Source organism: Emys orbicularis, chromosome 25 (genome assembly GCF_028017835.1).
Source record: "Emys orbicularis isolate rEmyOrb1 chromosome 25, rEmyOrb1.hap1, whole genome shotgun sequence".
In the NCBI taxonomy this organism is placed as follows: Eukaryota; Metazoa; Chordata; order Testudines; family Emydidae; genus Emys; species Emys orbicularis.
In genome coordinates, this window is record NC_088707.1 from 6505807 (window position 1) to 6518182 (window position 12376).

General features: G+C 41.7%; 1 protein-coding gene across 1 annotated transcript in view; it reads right to left on the reverse strand.

Moving 5' to 3' along the window:
- Positions 1–12376, reverse strand: part of ZNF652 (zinc finger protein 652) — a 35177-nt gene that overhangs the window by 7824 nt on the left and 14977 nt on the right. Inside the window, exon 2 of the mRNA XM_065422498.1 lies at positions 2283–3430. Coding sequence (XP_065278570.1) covers positions 2283–3191 — 909 coding nt within the window. The 5' untranslated portion in view covers positions 3192–3430. The remainder of the gene's footprint in view (positions 1–2282; positions 3431–12376) is intronic.

Genomic DNA, 12376 nt, shown 5'->3' on the forward strand with positions numbered 1-12376 from the left:
AGTTAAACTTGTTGAGAAGCAGGTTTATTTGACAGTGGTAAAAATACCAGACGCTGCTGCTGTCTTGCCTACACTAGGTCTTCAACTGATGTTAACACCAAATGTAACTGAATTAGTGGTAGCATTGCTGGATTTTTTTTTATTATTTCTTTTTAACACCAAAATGCCCAGGTATAAAATGGCTTTATACTAGGCCACTTCATTACATGGTTGTCTCCTAGATATTTTGTTATGTACATTGACTTGCCATTAACAGGTCATGCCCAATTGTTTTACTGCAATTCTAGCTCCAGGATCTACTTTGTGTCCATTCTCAAGCCTGGTCTGCTCTTGGAAATAGTTCTGACTCAGCCAGGAATGGCCACCAATCAGTGTAGTCCGGACCCTTACTTGTAGACAAGGACATACAGGTAGGTTTGCACCAACTGAGGTTTACCCATGTTTGTACTGGGGCAAATCCAAACTTGCCTTGCCTATATTTAAGAGTCAGCACCAGTGTAGCTACACCACATGCTAGCCACCAGTGGCTGAGTCAGGGCTACTCCTAAGTGTAGATACGGTCTAAACTTGGGCGTGAAAACCATTCTGGAATTTGTGTGGTCCAAAGCCTAACCCATTGTTACCTCAATTTTTAAAGCCCAGTGTGGCCTAATGGATAGAACACTGGATTGGGTTCCAGGAAACCTGGGTTTTATTTCTGACTGACACTGGCCTGCTAAGTGATCTTGGTCAAGTCACTTCACTGCTCTCGGCCTCAGTTTCCTCATATGTAAAATGGAGATAATGATGCTGATCTTTTTTGTAAAGTGCTTTGAGATCTACTGAAGTGCTCACTCAGAGCTAGGTAATAATAATAAATAATAACAGGGTTCAAAAAAGAACTAGATAAAATGGAGGATAGGTCCATCAATGACTATTAGCCAGGATAGGCGGGGATGGTGTCCCTAGCCTCTGTTTGCCAGAAGCTGGGTATGAGGAACAGGGGATGGATCACTTGATAATTACCTGTTCATTCCCTAAGGGGCACCTGGCATTGGCCACTGTCGGAAGACAGGATACTGGGCTAGATGGACCTTTGGTCTGACCCAGTGTGGCCGCTCTTATGTCACGTTTCAGCCAAATGTAAGTATTCTTTTTAAAAAGTGCCCTCTTTTGGTGATCCTCATTGGATGGGAATAATTTACTGCCCTTCTGCCTTTCAATGTTACAACTACATTAAAATTGAATTCAAGCAGCTTTACTCTGCGGCAGTGGGCCTATTTCACCACTAGGATGCAGCACTGGGTTAAGTTTTCTTTAACAAAGCAAGACTAAATCACCAGATAAAACAAGACTGCCCATGGTTATGAGGTAACATATGTGCCTATGAGCAGAGAGGAAGTCCCAGATAAGTCAAAAGCTCAGAAATTGTATTCCATAATTTAAATTATTTAAAATGATTCTTTCATGGCAAAGATTTCCACTGTTGTGTGTATAACTAAAAGTGGCAAACCTCCTGGTGAGATGCAGACCAACAGAAATATCCCTACTAACAGCAAATTCAAAAGGCTAATCTATTATTTATTCAGATTTTGCAGCACTGCAGAAATGGGCAGGTTTATGAACAGGTTCATCTTTTGCATTATTAGAAGGATTTCCACACACCTATGTACGTGTATATAAACACCATTGTAAATCAAATTCTCTTAACATATTAATCATCTTAATGTGACCTAGAAAGCAAAGATGACATATTAACACTTTTCACATCTTGAAGGTGTTACAATTTTTCTAGGTCACTTGTGTCTCAGCCAACATGCTACACATTGCTGATTCCCTGACACTTGTCACCATTTTGTTCTCCCCTGAAATTCTTACCTTTATACATTATGTGCCTGATTTTCAAGGGTGCCGAACATTCAAAACTTTGACTAAAGCTACTGGAAGCTGCAGGTGGGTCAGCACCTCTGAAAAATCAGGTCCTATTTTGTACAAAGTGGTGCACTGCAGACACGTTTTCAACCCATTATTCTTGTATCTGGCATTTGTTAAAAAGTAGTCTGGCATCTTCCCACAGTGTAGATTAATCCTAGCAAGAACTGTGCTAAAATAGCACACGGGGCACCCCCTGGTCCTACAAGTTATTTCCTTTGACAGACACCAAGAAGTGCTGACAGGTAGAGGTAGATCTCGGTCAGGACTTTGTCTCCACAAAAAAAATTCCCTCTCTGAGGTGTCCACTAGCTGTATCCAGGGCACAACAGAAAGGTGTGGAAATCTGGCAAGCAGGTGAACTAACCTACCTGAATGTTTTTTTCACAGTCTGTTTGCTGGTGAAGGGACAGCTCACTTTCTAGAACAAATTTCTTCCCACACTTGTCGCAGATCTGCATACGCCTGTGAGTGACGTTCATGTGCTTCTCCAGGTACCAGCGTGTGTTAAACACCCTGGGGCACTTCTCACAGGTCAAAGTCTCCTTTTCTTCACACTTTGATTTCTGCACAGGTGCCTTGGGCTCCTTTGCAGCTTTCTTCTTACGCTTGGGGGGCTCCACACTCTTTCTACGGCCCCTTGTAGTTCTGGGTGAAGGGGAAGTGGTGGCTGCTGCAGCAGATGCAGCTCTCCTTGTTCTCCTTTGGGTAACACTAACTTTTTCCACTCTTTTCTCTTTTTTCTTCTGCCTCTCATTTTCCTCATCATCATTACTGTCTTCAGTGGCCTCTTCCCCACTGTCACCCTCCTCTTCCTCACTGCTGGTCTTAAGAACAGCAGTCTCTTTGGACTGGGAGGGGACACCCTTCTCCCCTTTTGATACATTTAATGTTTGGTTGTTAAGGTTTACCTCCACTATAATCTGCTCCCTTTTGTAAGTCACTTCATCTTCCTCCTCCTCTTCCTCCTCAGAGTTGTCAGAGTTCTCTCTATCTTCTTTCACAGCCCGGACCTCTCCCACCGATCTGTTCTCCCTGAAATATGGCTGCTCCTCTCTTTCATGGAGATGTGGTTTACTCATTTTGCTGTCCACCAACACAGAGTAAGGGCTTCCTGACTCTCTTTTGTACACTTTGGTGGACAGATCAAGTTCCTGACTGGCAGCATGATAAAATGTGGGTGGCACTTGACCACGACGGCTTTCCTCTTGCGCCATCCCTGCTACATGCACGGCACTGTTTTCAACCAGCTGTTGGCAAGAATTGGCTGTTTGATTCATTGGGGGGGCCCTGATTCATTGAGCACCTTTGATCCCAGAAAAATCAAATAAGCAGCTGTGAAATACGATGGGCTTTCAAGATGATGCCTGTTCCATCTAGACAGTATGACTAAAATATGACTCTCTCCTGGTGTTTAGCACTGAAGCGTGGATCACAGAATTCTGGTATTATGGCAAAAGCAGAGCTGTAGTAAATATTCTTCTGAAGAAAGCAGCCAACCAACCTCCAAACATTTTATCTACAAAGAAGAACAGAGAAAATTAAGTCAGTTTCTTAAAAATAATTGAAGAAATTTATCCCCCAAGCTCCTTGTTTTCTTTCCATGTGTACAATTTAGGCAGAGCACAGCAGGATCCACCATACCAATTGTTAATCATTCATTATGCTTAGTGGTCTATTCTTCACACTGCCAATCAAAAAAGTCTTAATTCCACTGATTACTGGCAACTGTGCAGATCTCAACAGACCCTCCAAGAGGGATAAGAGACTATTAAACTGTAAAATATGAAACTGGACCATAGTACTAGAGCCGTAGCTTATAGTGGATAATCTGGAATAAAGGCCATGTGCAAAGAAAAAAAGGGTGCCCACCACCTTTTTTTTTTTTTTTTTAATTAAACTTATGTCTAAAAGCATCCTGAATGATAGTCCTCCTAAAACACCCTCCCCCCTCCCAAATTTTGTTTTCTGTTTTTTTTTGTTTGTTTTTTTTTATATATTTTACATTACAAATTGAAGTCTGCTCTACCCTGTTTTCCTGATGGTCTATGGAAAGGTGGAGAACTGATAGGATGGCAGATGTCATGTTATTAAATCTAAGTACTTGAGAAGGAAGTGATTTTCATTCCAATATAGCTTTGTTAAAGATTCAGCACACAATTAAAGGCTGAGAAGTCTTGCAATACTCATCTGAGACTACTCCCAAAGTTTCCTGTAAAACCTGAGAATAGCAGACTTAATATTCCTGATATATCAAAGATAAATACAAAGTATTTTTGATGGGGAGGACGGCAGAATCTTTTCAAATCTTCTCTATATATCATAAAGAAGCAAAAAAGAGGCACAGACCCTCTTTCTCCTTTTTGCAGGTCACCTTTAAGCAAGTCAACAACCTCATTGTGGTTCCCAGTAGTACCAAGGAGACAATTTCACTGTGCTACAAAGAAAGTTACAGCAGAACAAGAGAAACTCAGATCAAAAAGGCCATGAAAAATTCTGTACATGTGCCAGCCTGGATGAGATGGGTAACCAGACAGGAAAGTTCTGTAGAACACCTGAGAAAGCATCTCTAAGCTGTCTCCTCCCTCTTCTACCCTCCAGGTTGTGGTAGCATGCAAACTGGAATTGATTATGTGCCAAAGGACATTCTACTAATGTACATATTGCATGAAAAGTCTCAGTGTAAACATTTTCATCTTGCAGCAGTAAATTAGATTGGAAGACATTGTGTGTCCAGTTGTTTGTATGAAGAATCTGTGCGGTGGAAACACAATCTCCATTTTATTTAAGGGACCTATTCTCTTCTATCTCAGCTTGTGCCCTGTCCCACGATTACTCACTCCCCAATCTAGTAGCCAAACAATAACAATTTCTACCCATCTAAATTTCACCTGCAGTTATCGAAGTTGGAGTTTGACCAGTACACCAGGGTTAATGCTCCTACTTCCTCCTGCAAAAAATACCATGTGATCTCTACCACTAGTAATCAGAACCTCAATTTTTTTTTCTCACTCAGGAAATGACATTTCAAGCAGCGCAAAATTAGAAAGACAAACCAAGAATCTGGATTGAATGGATGAGATAGAGAGGTATATCCGAGCCATCAGCATAAATGTGGCAGTCAAAAAGTCATGCCTGCAGACAACAGTACCTAGAGAGCGTGCAGAAGGAGGGAACCAAGGATGGAGGCCTGGGGGTAGCCCATCGGAAGGAGAAGGGAGGATGACAGACCACCAAACAAGACTCTGAAGCAGCAATCAGAGAGCTAGGAGAACCAGAAAAGCCAACCACTAAACTGTTGGTGTTAAGAAGAAACATCTTCTATGGGAATATTATTACATAACTGTCCACCTCTAAAGCTTGTTCCACCAGTTCAGAGTTGAGGCACCTTTGATTTAACAACACTGTGTAGTGAGACTTATGCTGCTATTCCTATGCAATACTCATCCCATCAACAACGTAAAACACCTTTGGGTACAATTCAGCACCATTCACATGTACTAAATTGACTTCAATAAGAAAAAACTAAATATGACTTAGGTAGGAAGAATACTATATTACAGCTGTACATTACACACTTCTTTCCACTTAGCACTGTGAGTTACTAATAAAAACATTCTCCAAACCACAAATATGATAACTTCATTCCAGACACAGCTGAATACAATTTATATAAAGAAGGAAGTATATGTTGCATTTTTCTATTCAACAACCTTAAAGAGTTCAATTAAGGTGTTTGAAAAAGGACGACTTCAGGAAAAGTTTTTATGGTAAACAAATTCATTAAACCAGTGGTGCTTCTCCTAGGGTGTACCGACTCTCAATGATCTGCAGAATAAAAAACAAGCATTCTACAGATAGTGCAGGGAGATGAAAGACTGCAAGGCAACAAGGGCCCAAAGAGGTACTTACAAAGTGGTCTGCACAACACAGTGTGAAATCCACCATTATGTCCCTCCCCTCAACAGAATTTTAAAAATTAGTCATAAAACCTAGCAAACAGTGTTTATGACATATAGAAAACCATACCTAGTTATTTCGTAAGCTCATTGAATAGATCTAAGTAACATGGCTAAAACTAGAAGTGTGTATAATCATTGATAGTATAACACCTGAAATAGCTTAACATGCTGCTATGAACAAGCACAAAAATAAAATCATCTTTTCATTGAACATGGAGGAATTTTTGTCTTCATATTTATTAGAATTGTTTCACCTCTGCTCATTTTAGGAACATTCTATATAATAAAACCACTCTACATGAACGTATTACCACTTCAAAAGCAAAAGGACACATTCTGAATCGTATCAAAAGCTGTTTGGTCTTAAACCACTGCACTTTGCAGAAACAGTAACCTAGTTTCACTTTGAATATAATATTTGCAACCCTCAAGGGACCCACAACTTTCGAACAAAATTTCATTAACTGCCACACAGATGGTAAAGAGAGGGACACTTAATAGATTCTCAATACAAACAATGCATTGCATCAGAAGATTAAATAGTTTGAAATAAAAGTGCTAATATATATCCTTTACTAGCAATTTCTGACAAAATATATGAATCTTAATTCTGAAAATACAAAGACGACAAGACAGACAAGAAAAGATCTATTTTTCTTAGAGTGAGTGTCTCATATCTTGATGAATTGTTCAGACTCTGAAAGAATGCTTTTCCTATCAGATGGCAAATGGGAGAAACACAGGCTCTCTTTAAAGGAAGTATATCTGAATTCAAACTCAGGAGGAGTAGTTTTATTATGAATATAAAATGAATAGTTATGAGGCACCTGCAGGAAATTTGTATTCCGAGACTACATTGGAAAAACCTAAAAAGTGAGGTTACAAGAGCTAAAGGCATGAAGCCCAGAAGCAAAAGTGCACCAAATCTTGACTTGCAGACAAATGTGTAGGTGGAGGAAGCATCTACGTGGGAGCAGCATTTCACACAATGCCTTTGCTACTTCTAACGAAAAACCACATTTCTTCATGCTATCTGCCATCTAAAAATAGAAAAATCTACCCAGCAATGAACTCGAACAATTATTTGTTCTAACTTTGATTCAATATCAGCTGTTTTAAATCAAGACCAGTCTGAGTCCGATGTATAGAGTGATACTAACTATAGATTTTAAATTACATCTCCTCAGAGTAGTGTGGTTAATAGAGACTAGACAGAGTGAGAAAACCTGGCTTTTATTCTTAACTCTGCCACTGACTCACCATGTGACCCTGGGCAAGTCTACCTCTGTGCCAAATTTCCCCATCTGTAAAATGGAGATAATGCTTATCCCATTTGTAACACATTTTGTGATCTATAGATGAAAAATATTATATAATTATTCCTGCTTAGCATGGTTCTCCATGAACCGCACAGTTGTGTAGCTACTGACATACACTGTGCAAAACTAGGTGCCTACTATTCAAGTGAGCTGGATGACTTCTGGTGGCTCCCATGGAAGACAGGAAGATGAAGCATTCTACGTCACTCCACAACCACTTTCAGCACTGGGGGAAGCTCTCCGGGGCAGGAGTGACATTGACCTAATTCTTACCAGTTGCGCTGCTATCCATAGGGTTCCCAATATCAGCAGTGATTAACTGCCAAAGATATTGGTCTGTTTTCACTTTGCTGTAGCTTTGCAAACCTACGAGCATTTATATAGAGTCACTGCAGTGGTCTCGGCAGACATAGAAAGACAGCACTGCACTGGGTTTATACTTAGTTATCACCTGAAAGATTATTTTTGCAACCATGAAGGCTAGAAACTTACTTTTTTAAAATGAAAGTTTAGATTGCATACAATTGGTGGCATTTGCTTGGGAAAGCTCTGTGCTCACCATAAGGAAGAGTGAATGAGTGAAGTTTTCAAGTGCTACTCTCTACTATCTACACTCCTTGCAGGAGCTCTCCAACTTCCATCACAAAGATTTGAAAACTGAGGACTGATTCTCACCAAGAAGAATGAAAGGGACTCCAGCAGCCGACTCTCAGGCTATGTCTATACTGCAGAGCCCATGCCAACATAGGCCCCTAGCGTAGACACAGTATACGCCAACAGAAAGAGGAGTTCTGTGGTACAGGACTAGCACCTCTGCCAATGACATTAGCTATGCCGACAGAAACTCTCTTCTGTTGGCATAGTTGTGTCTCAATGAGAGTTTTGTCAGCACAGATATCACAAGCAGATGTGTTTTTTCACACCCCTTACTGATGCAGCTATAATGGTATAAGTTTTAAGTGTAGACTAGGCCTTAGTCTTTAAGCTCAGTACTTACCTTGATTCAGAAACTAGTCATTAAAATGTCTTACGCTGGCAAACAGTATTCCAGAGTTGGAAGTAGAATAAACTAATTTTCTACTTTAAACCTCATTTGTGTTGGACTTCACTTCCACCAACGTGGCATAATAAGAAGTGCCCCCAACTTTAATAATAAAGGTCACAAAAACCCAGGCCAAAACTGATTTTACAGAAAAGAGCATACTACTAACTGTACACAAGCATTAGGAATTAGTTTTACATACAGGCCCACAGAACCGCTAAAACTTACAAAACTGCTTCCTTGTTATGAAATTTATAAAGTAAGCAATCTAAATTTTGCTTACAATGCAGAATAAAAAGCCATGGTTGATGCAAGCAGCCAACTTTAAAGGGATACATGCAGATTACAGATATGACTCCATTAAATAAGAGACCTACTGAAAATTTCACCGCTAGCATGATAATGTAAAAATAGATTTTTTTTTAAACCTTTCCCCACTCTCCCCAAATAAGAATTTTTTGGTTCAGACAAAGACTGACAGATAGGCTTTTCCTTACTGCTTCAATTTAAAAAAACAAAACAGAAATAGTAACAGGTTTTGAAATGGATATGGTCAAGTTATATCTTGTCACCTTAACAGGTTCCACTCTGACTTTTAAAGCAAGTAGCCTCTCCTAACAGCATTATGCCACTTGAGAACCTCTTAACCACACAATGAGATAATTCACAATCCACACCAGTAGAAAGTATAATTAAAAAGACTTATTACCTTTTCTTCATTCCACTATTAAGCAATCCCACTTTACCTGTGCATTAGAAATCTGAAGCAGTTAAGAATTGTGAATGTCTTTTAGTTATACTATGCAGTGTTGTAACCTAACCGTGTGGATCTCAGGATATTAGAAAGACAAGGTGGGTGAGGTAATATCTTTTATTTGACCAGCTTCTGCTGGTGAGAAAGAGACACTTTCGAGCTTCCAGAGAGCTCTTCTTCAGGTCTGGGAAACTTAGGCAATGTCTACACTTCCACTTATGTTGCTCAGGGGTGTGAAAGAACACACCCCTGAGTGACATAAGTTTTGCCAGCATAAGCACTCGTGTGCACAGCACTATGTCAACGCTCGTTTAAGGTGGTTTATCATCTCGACAGGAGAGCTCTCTCCCATCGACATAGGGCGGCTAAACGAGCCGTCTTACAGAGGCACTAAGGTACTAATACAGCTGTGCTGCTGTAAGCTTGCTAGTGTAGACGTGGCCTTACTCAGAGTGTCACAGCTTAATACAAGACGGAACAGATTGTTTAGCATAAGTACTTAACTCATATTTCAAGGGACTGCTCAAGGTAAAGTGGCCTGTTAACTCTTTTTAGTTATATTGGCAATCAGCAGGTGCACCAAGTCCCAGGGCAACAGGATTTGCAGAGTTTACAGGTGGTAAAACTTCACGTGCAGCTATAAACCATGTACATTGTTTAAGATACAGTGCCTCAGCTGCAGAATAGCCAGTATTCATGCAGGAAAATACATTTGGAACAGAAGTACGACACACTTGTTTTTATTGATTTGTTATAGGTCCACTATGCACAATATATAGGCACAAATACAAGAATTAAAATACCACCACTGGCAGAACATTATGGCCCCAAAACCAGACCAGCCTCTGCCCTTTGACCAAACCTCCAACAAATTCCTAACCAGTTAGTGGGTCAACTTCTCCCCTTTCAACAACCAGCAACAAATTCACCTTGACAGCCAAATCACCAACTCACTTGTATTGCATCACAAAGGTATCCAAACTCAGACTAGTACCTCTAAGTCAGTGTTTTTCAACCTTTTCAAGTAGGCAACCCTTAACCCAAGTCGAACATTTTCACAATCGCCTTAACATTTATTATAGGAGTAAAAAATGTACCAGTGATAAGCCCATGTAATGTACGGTTAGATACTAAATGATACAGCATAAGGGGTGGTAATTTGCATGTTACTGAAATGAAAGGCCACACATTAGGGCAGGGGTCGGCAACCTTTCAGAAGTGGTGTGCCGAGTCTTCATTTATTCACTCTATTTTAAGGTTTCACGTGCCAGTAATACATTTTAACGTTTTTAGAAGGTCTCTTTCTATAAGTCTATAATATATAACTAAACTATTGTTGTATGTAAAGTAAATAAGGTTTTAAAAATGTTTAAGAAGCTTCATTTAAAATTAAATTAAAATGCAGAGCCCCCTGGGCCGGTGGCCAGGACCTGGGCAGTGTGAGTGCCACTGAAAATCAGCTCGCGTGCCGCCTTCGGCATGCGTGCCATAGGTTGCCTACCCCTGCATTAGGGCATCTCCATTTCAAATGGATCAGTCTCAATCAATTCCCAGAGGACAAATATGCATGTTTATTAAAACTACCAAGAAAACTGGCACTAATTGGCTATCTTCTTTGGAATCTTGGCAGAGAGACAAAGCACTGACCGAGAAGAAAGTCTGAACTATCCTCTTAAACACACCTCAACTCTGATCTCTAGTTTGCCAGGGCAGTATAAGGAAGCTTGAGGATAGAGGACTTCCGTCTCCAGGGCTGTCAAATCTTTTGAGAACACTAAATTCAGAGAAAATGTTAAAGGAAAAGAGAAAAAAGAAAAGACGGCCATCCTACACATTCCTCTTTCATCTGATAAGCATGTTATAACATACTGTTACTTCTATTCACCTTTCAGTCAAAGTTCCTTCCTATTATATTTTTTAATAATTTATTTTGCACACCCTAAAGTCAGATGTCAAAAGAGTCCAAATTGCTGCGATTTTTCTAGTGGGTGTGTATAAATATATATACACAGATATAGTGAGACAGAGAGTACACCTCAGTTTGATAAAGTAAGGGTATATTGCCTGTTAAAAGCATCAGTAACAGGAAAACAGTGATAGACGCTAGAAAGCCAGAATATACATGTCCAAAGATATTCTCTTACATTTCTACATCGCCTTTCATCCCAGGGCACTGTACAAACTATATCAGAGGTGGGCAAACTACGGCCCGCGGGACAGTCCTGCCCGGCCCCCGAGCTCCTGGCCCAGGAACCTCGCCCCCAGCCTCTCCACCACTGTCCCCCCCACCCCCGCAGCCTCAGCTTGCTCGCTGGCTCCGCCACCAGCACAATGCTCTGGGCGGCGGGGCTGTGAGCTCCTGGGGCAGCGCAGCTGCAGAGCCCAGCCTGACCCGGTGCTCTGTGGTGGCAGCAGGGTGGCCCGGCTCCAGCCAGGCGGCACAGCTGTAGCGCCTCCAGCCACCGGTGCTCCAGGCAGCATGGTAAGGGGTCAGGGAGGGTTGGATAGAGGGCAGGGAAGTTCGGGGTGGTGGTCAGGGGGCTGGGGTGTGGATAGGGGTCGGGGTGGGGAACAGGGGGTTGAATGGGAGCAGGGGTCCGGGGGGGGGGCAGTCAGGAAGGGGGGTTGGATGGGGCGGCAGGGGGCAGGGGTTCCGGGGGCAGTCAAGGGACAGGGAGAAGGGGTGGTTGGATGGGGCAGGGGTCCTGGGGGTGGGGGGTTGTCAAGAATGAGAGGAGGGGTTGGATGGGGCAGCGGGGGTCCGGGAGCGGTCAGGGGACAGGGAGTGGGGGTGTGTGGAGGGGGCAGGGGTCCCAGAGGGGCCATCAGGGAACAGGGGGGGTTGGATGGGGCAGGAGTCCGGGGGGGGCAGATAGGAGGTGGGGGCTGGGCCATGACCCCCTCTCCTAACCAGCCCTCCATACAATTTACGAAACCCAATGTGGCCCTCAGGTCAAAAAGTTTGCCTGCCCCTGAGCTATATACTTAAACCACTAGCAAGAATTAGGCACCTTGGGGTGGCGGGCAGCAAGTTACAAATATACAGCATACACCATGATTGGGGCAGAAGAGTGTGTTTTGGCTAAAGAAACCAAATGAAACCTCTTTAAAAAAGTGGAATGTTATATAATGTCTTTTTTTTTTTTTTTAATATGCCTCATCCAAAAGACCTCAACACGTTAAACTTTTACCCTTCTCAAAAGGATGAAGGACTAAGTCAATCTGCTGGTATTTGAAATTGTAGAAACAGGGAGTCTGAATATTCCAAATTTGATCTTTAGAACACTGAACTATCACACTCTGCAGTTGTCCTTAAATAAACTAAAAGGCCTCCAGAGACTTAGCACACAAGACTGTTAGGTGAATTTAACATTTGCATTAGGACCTT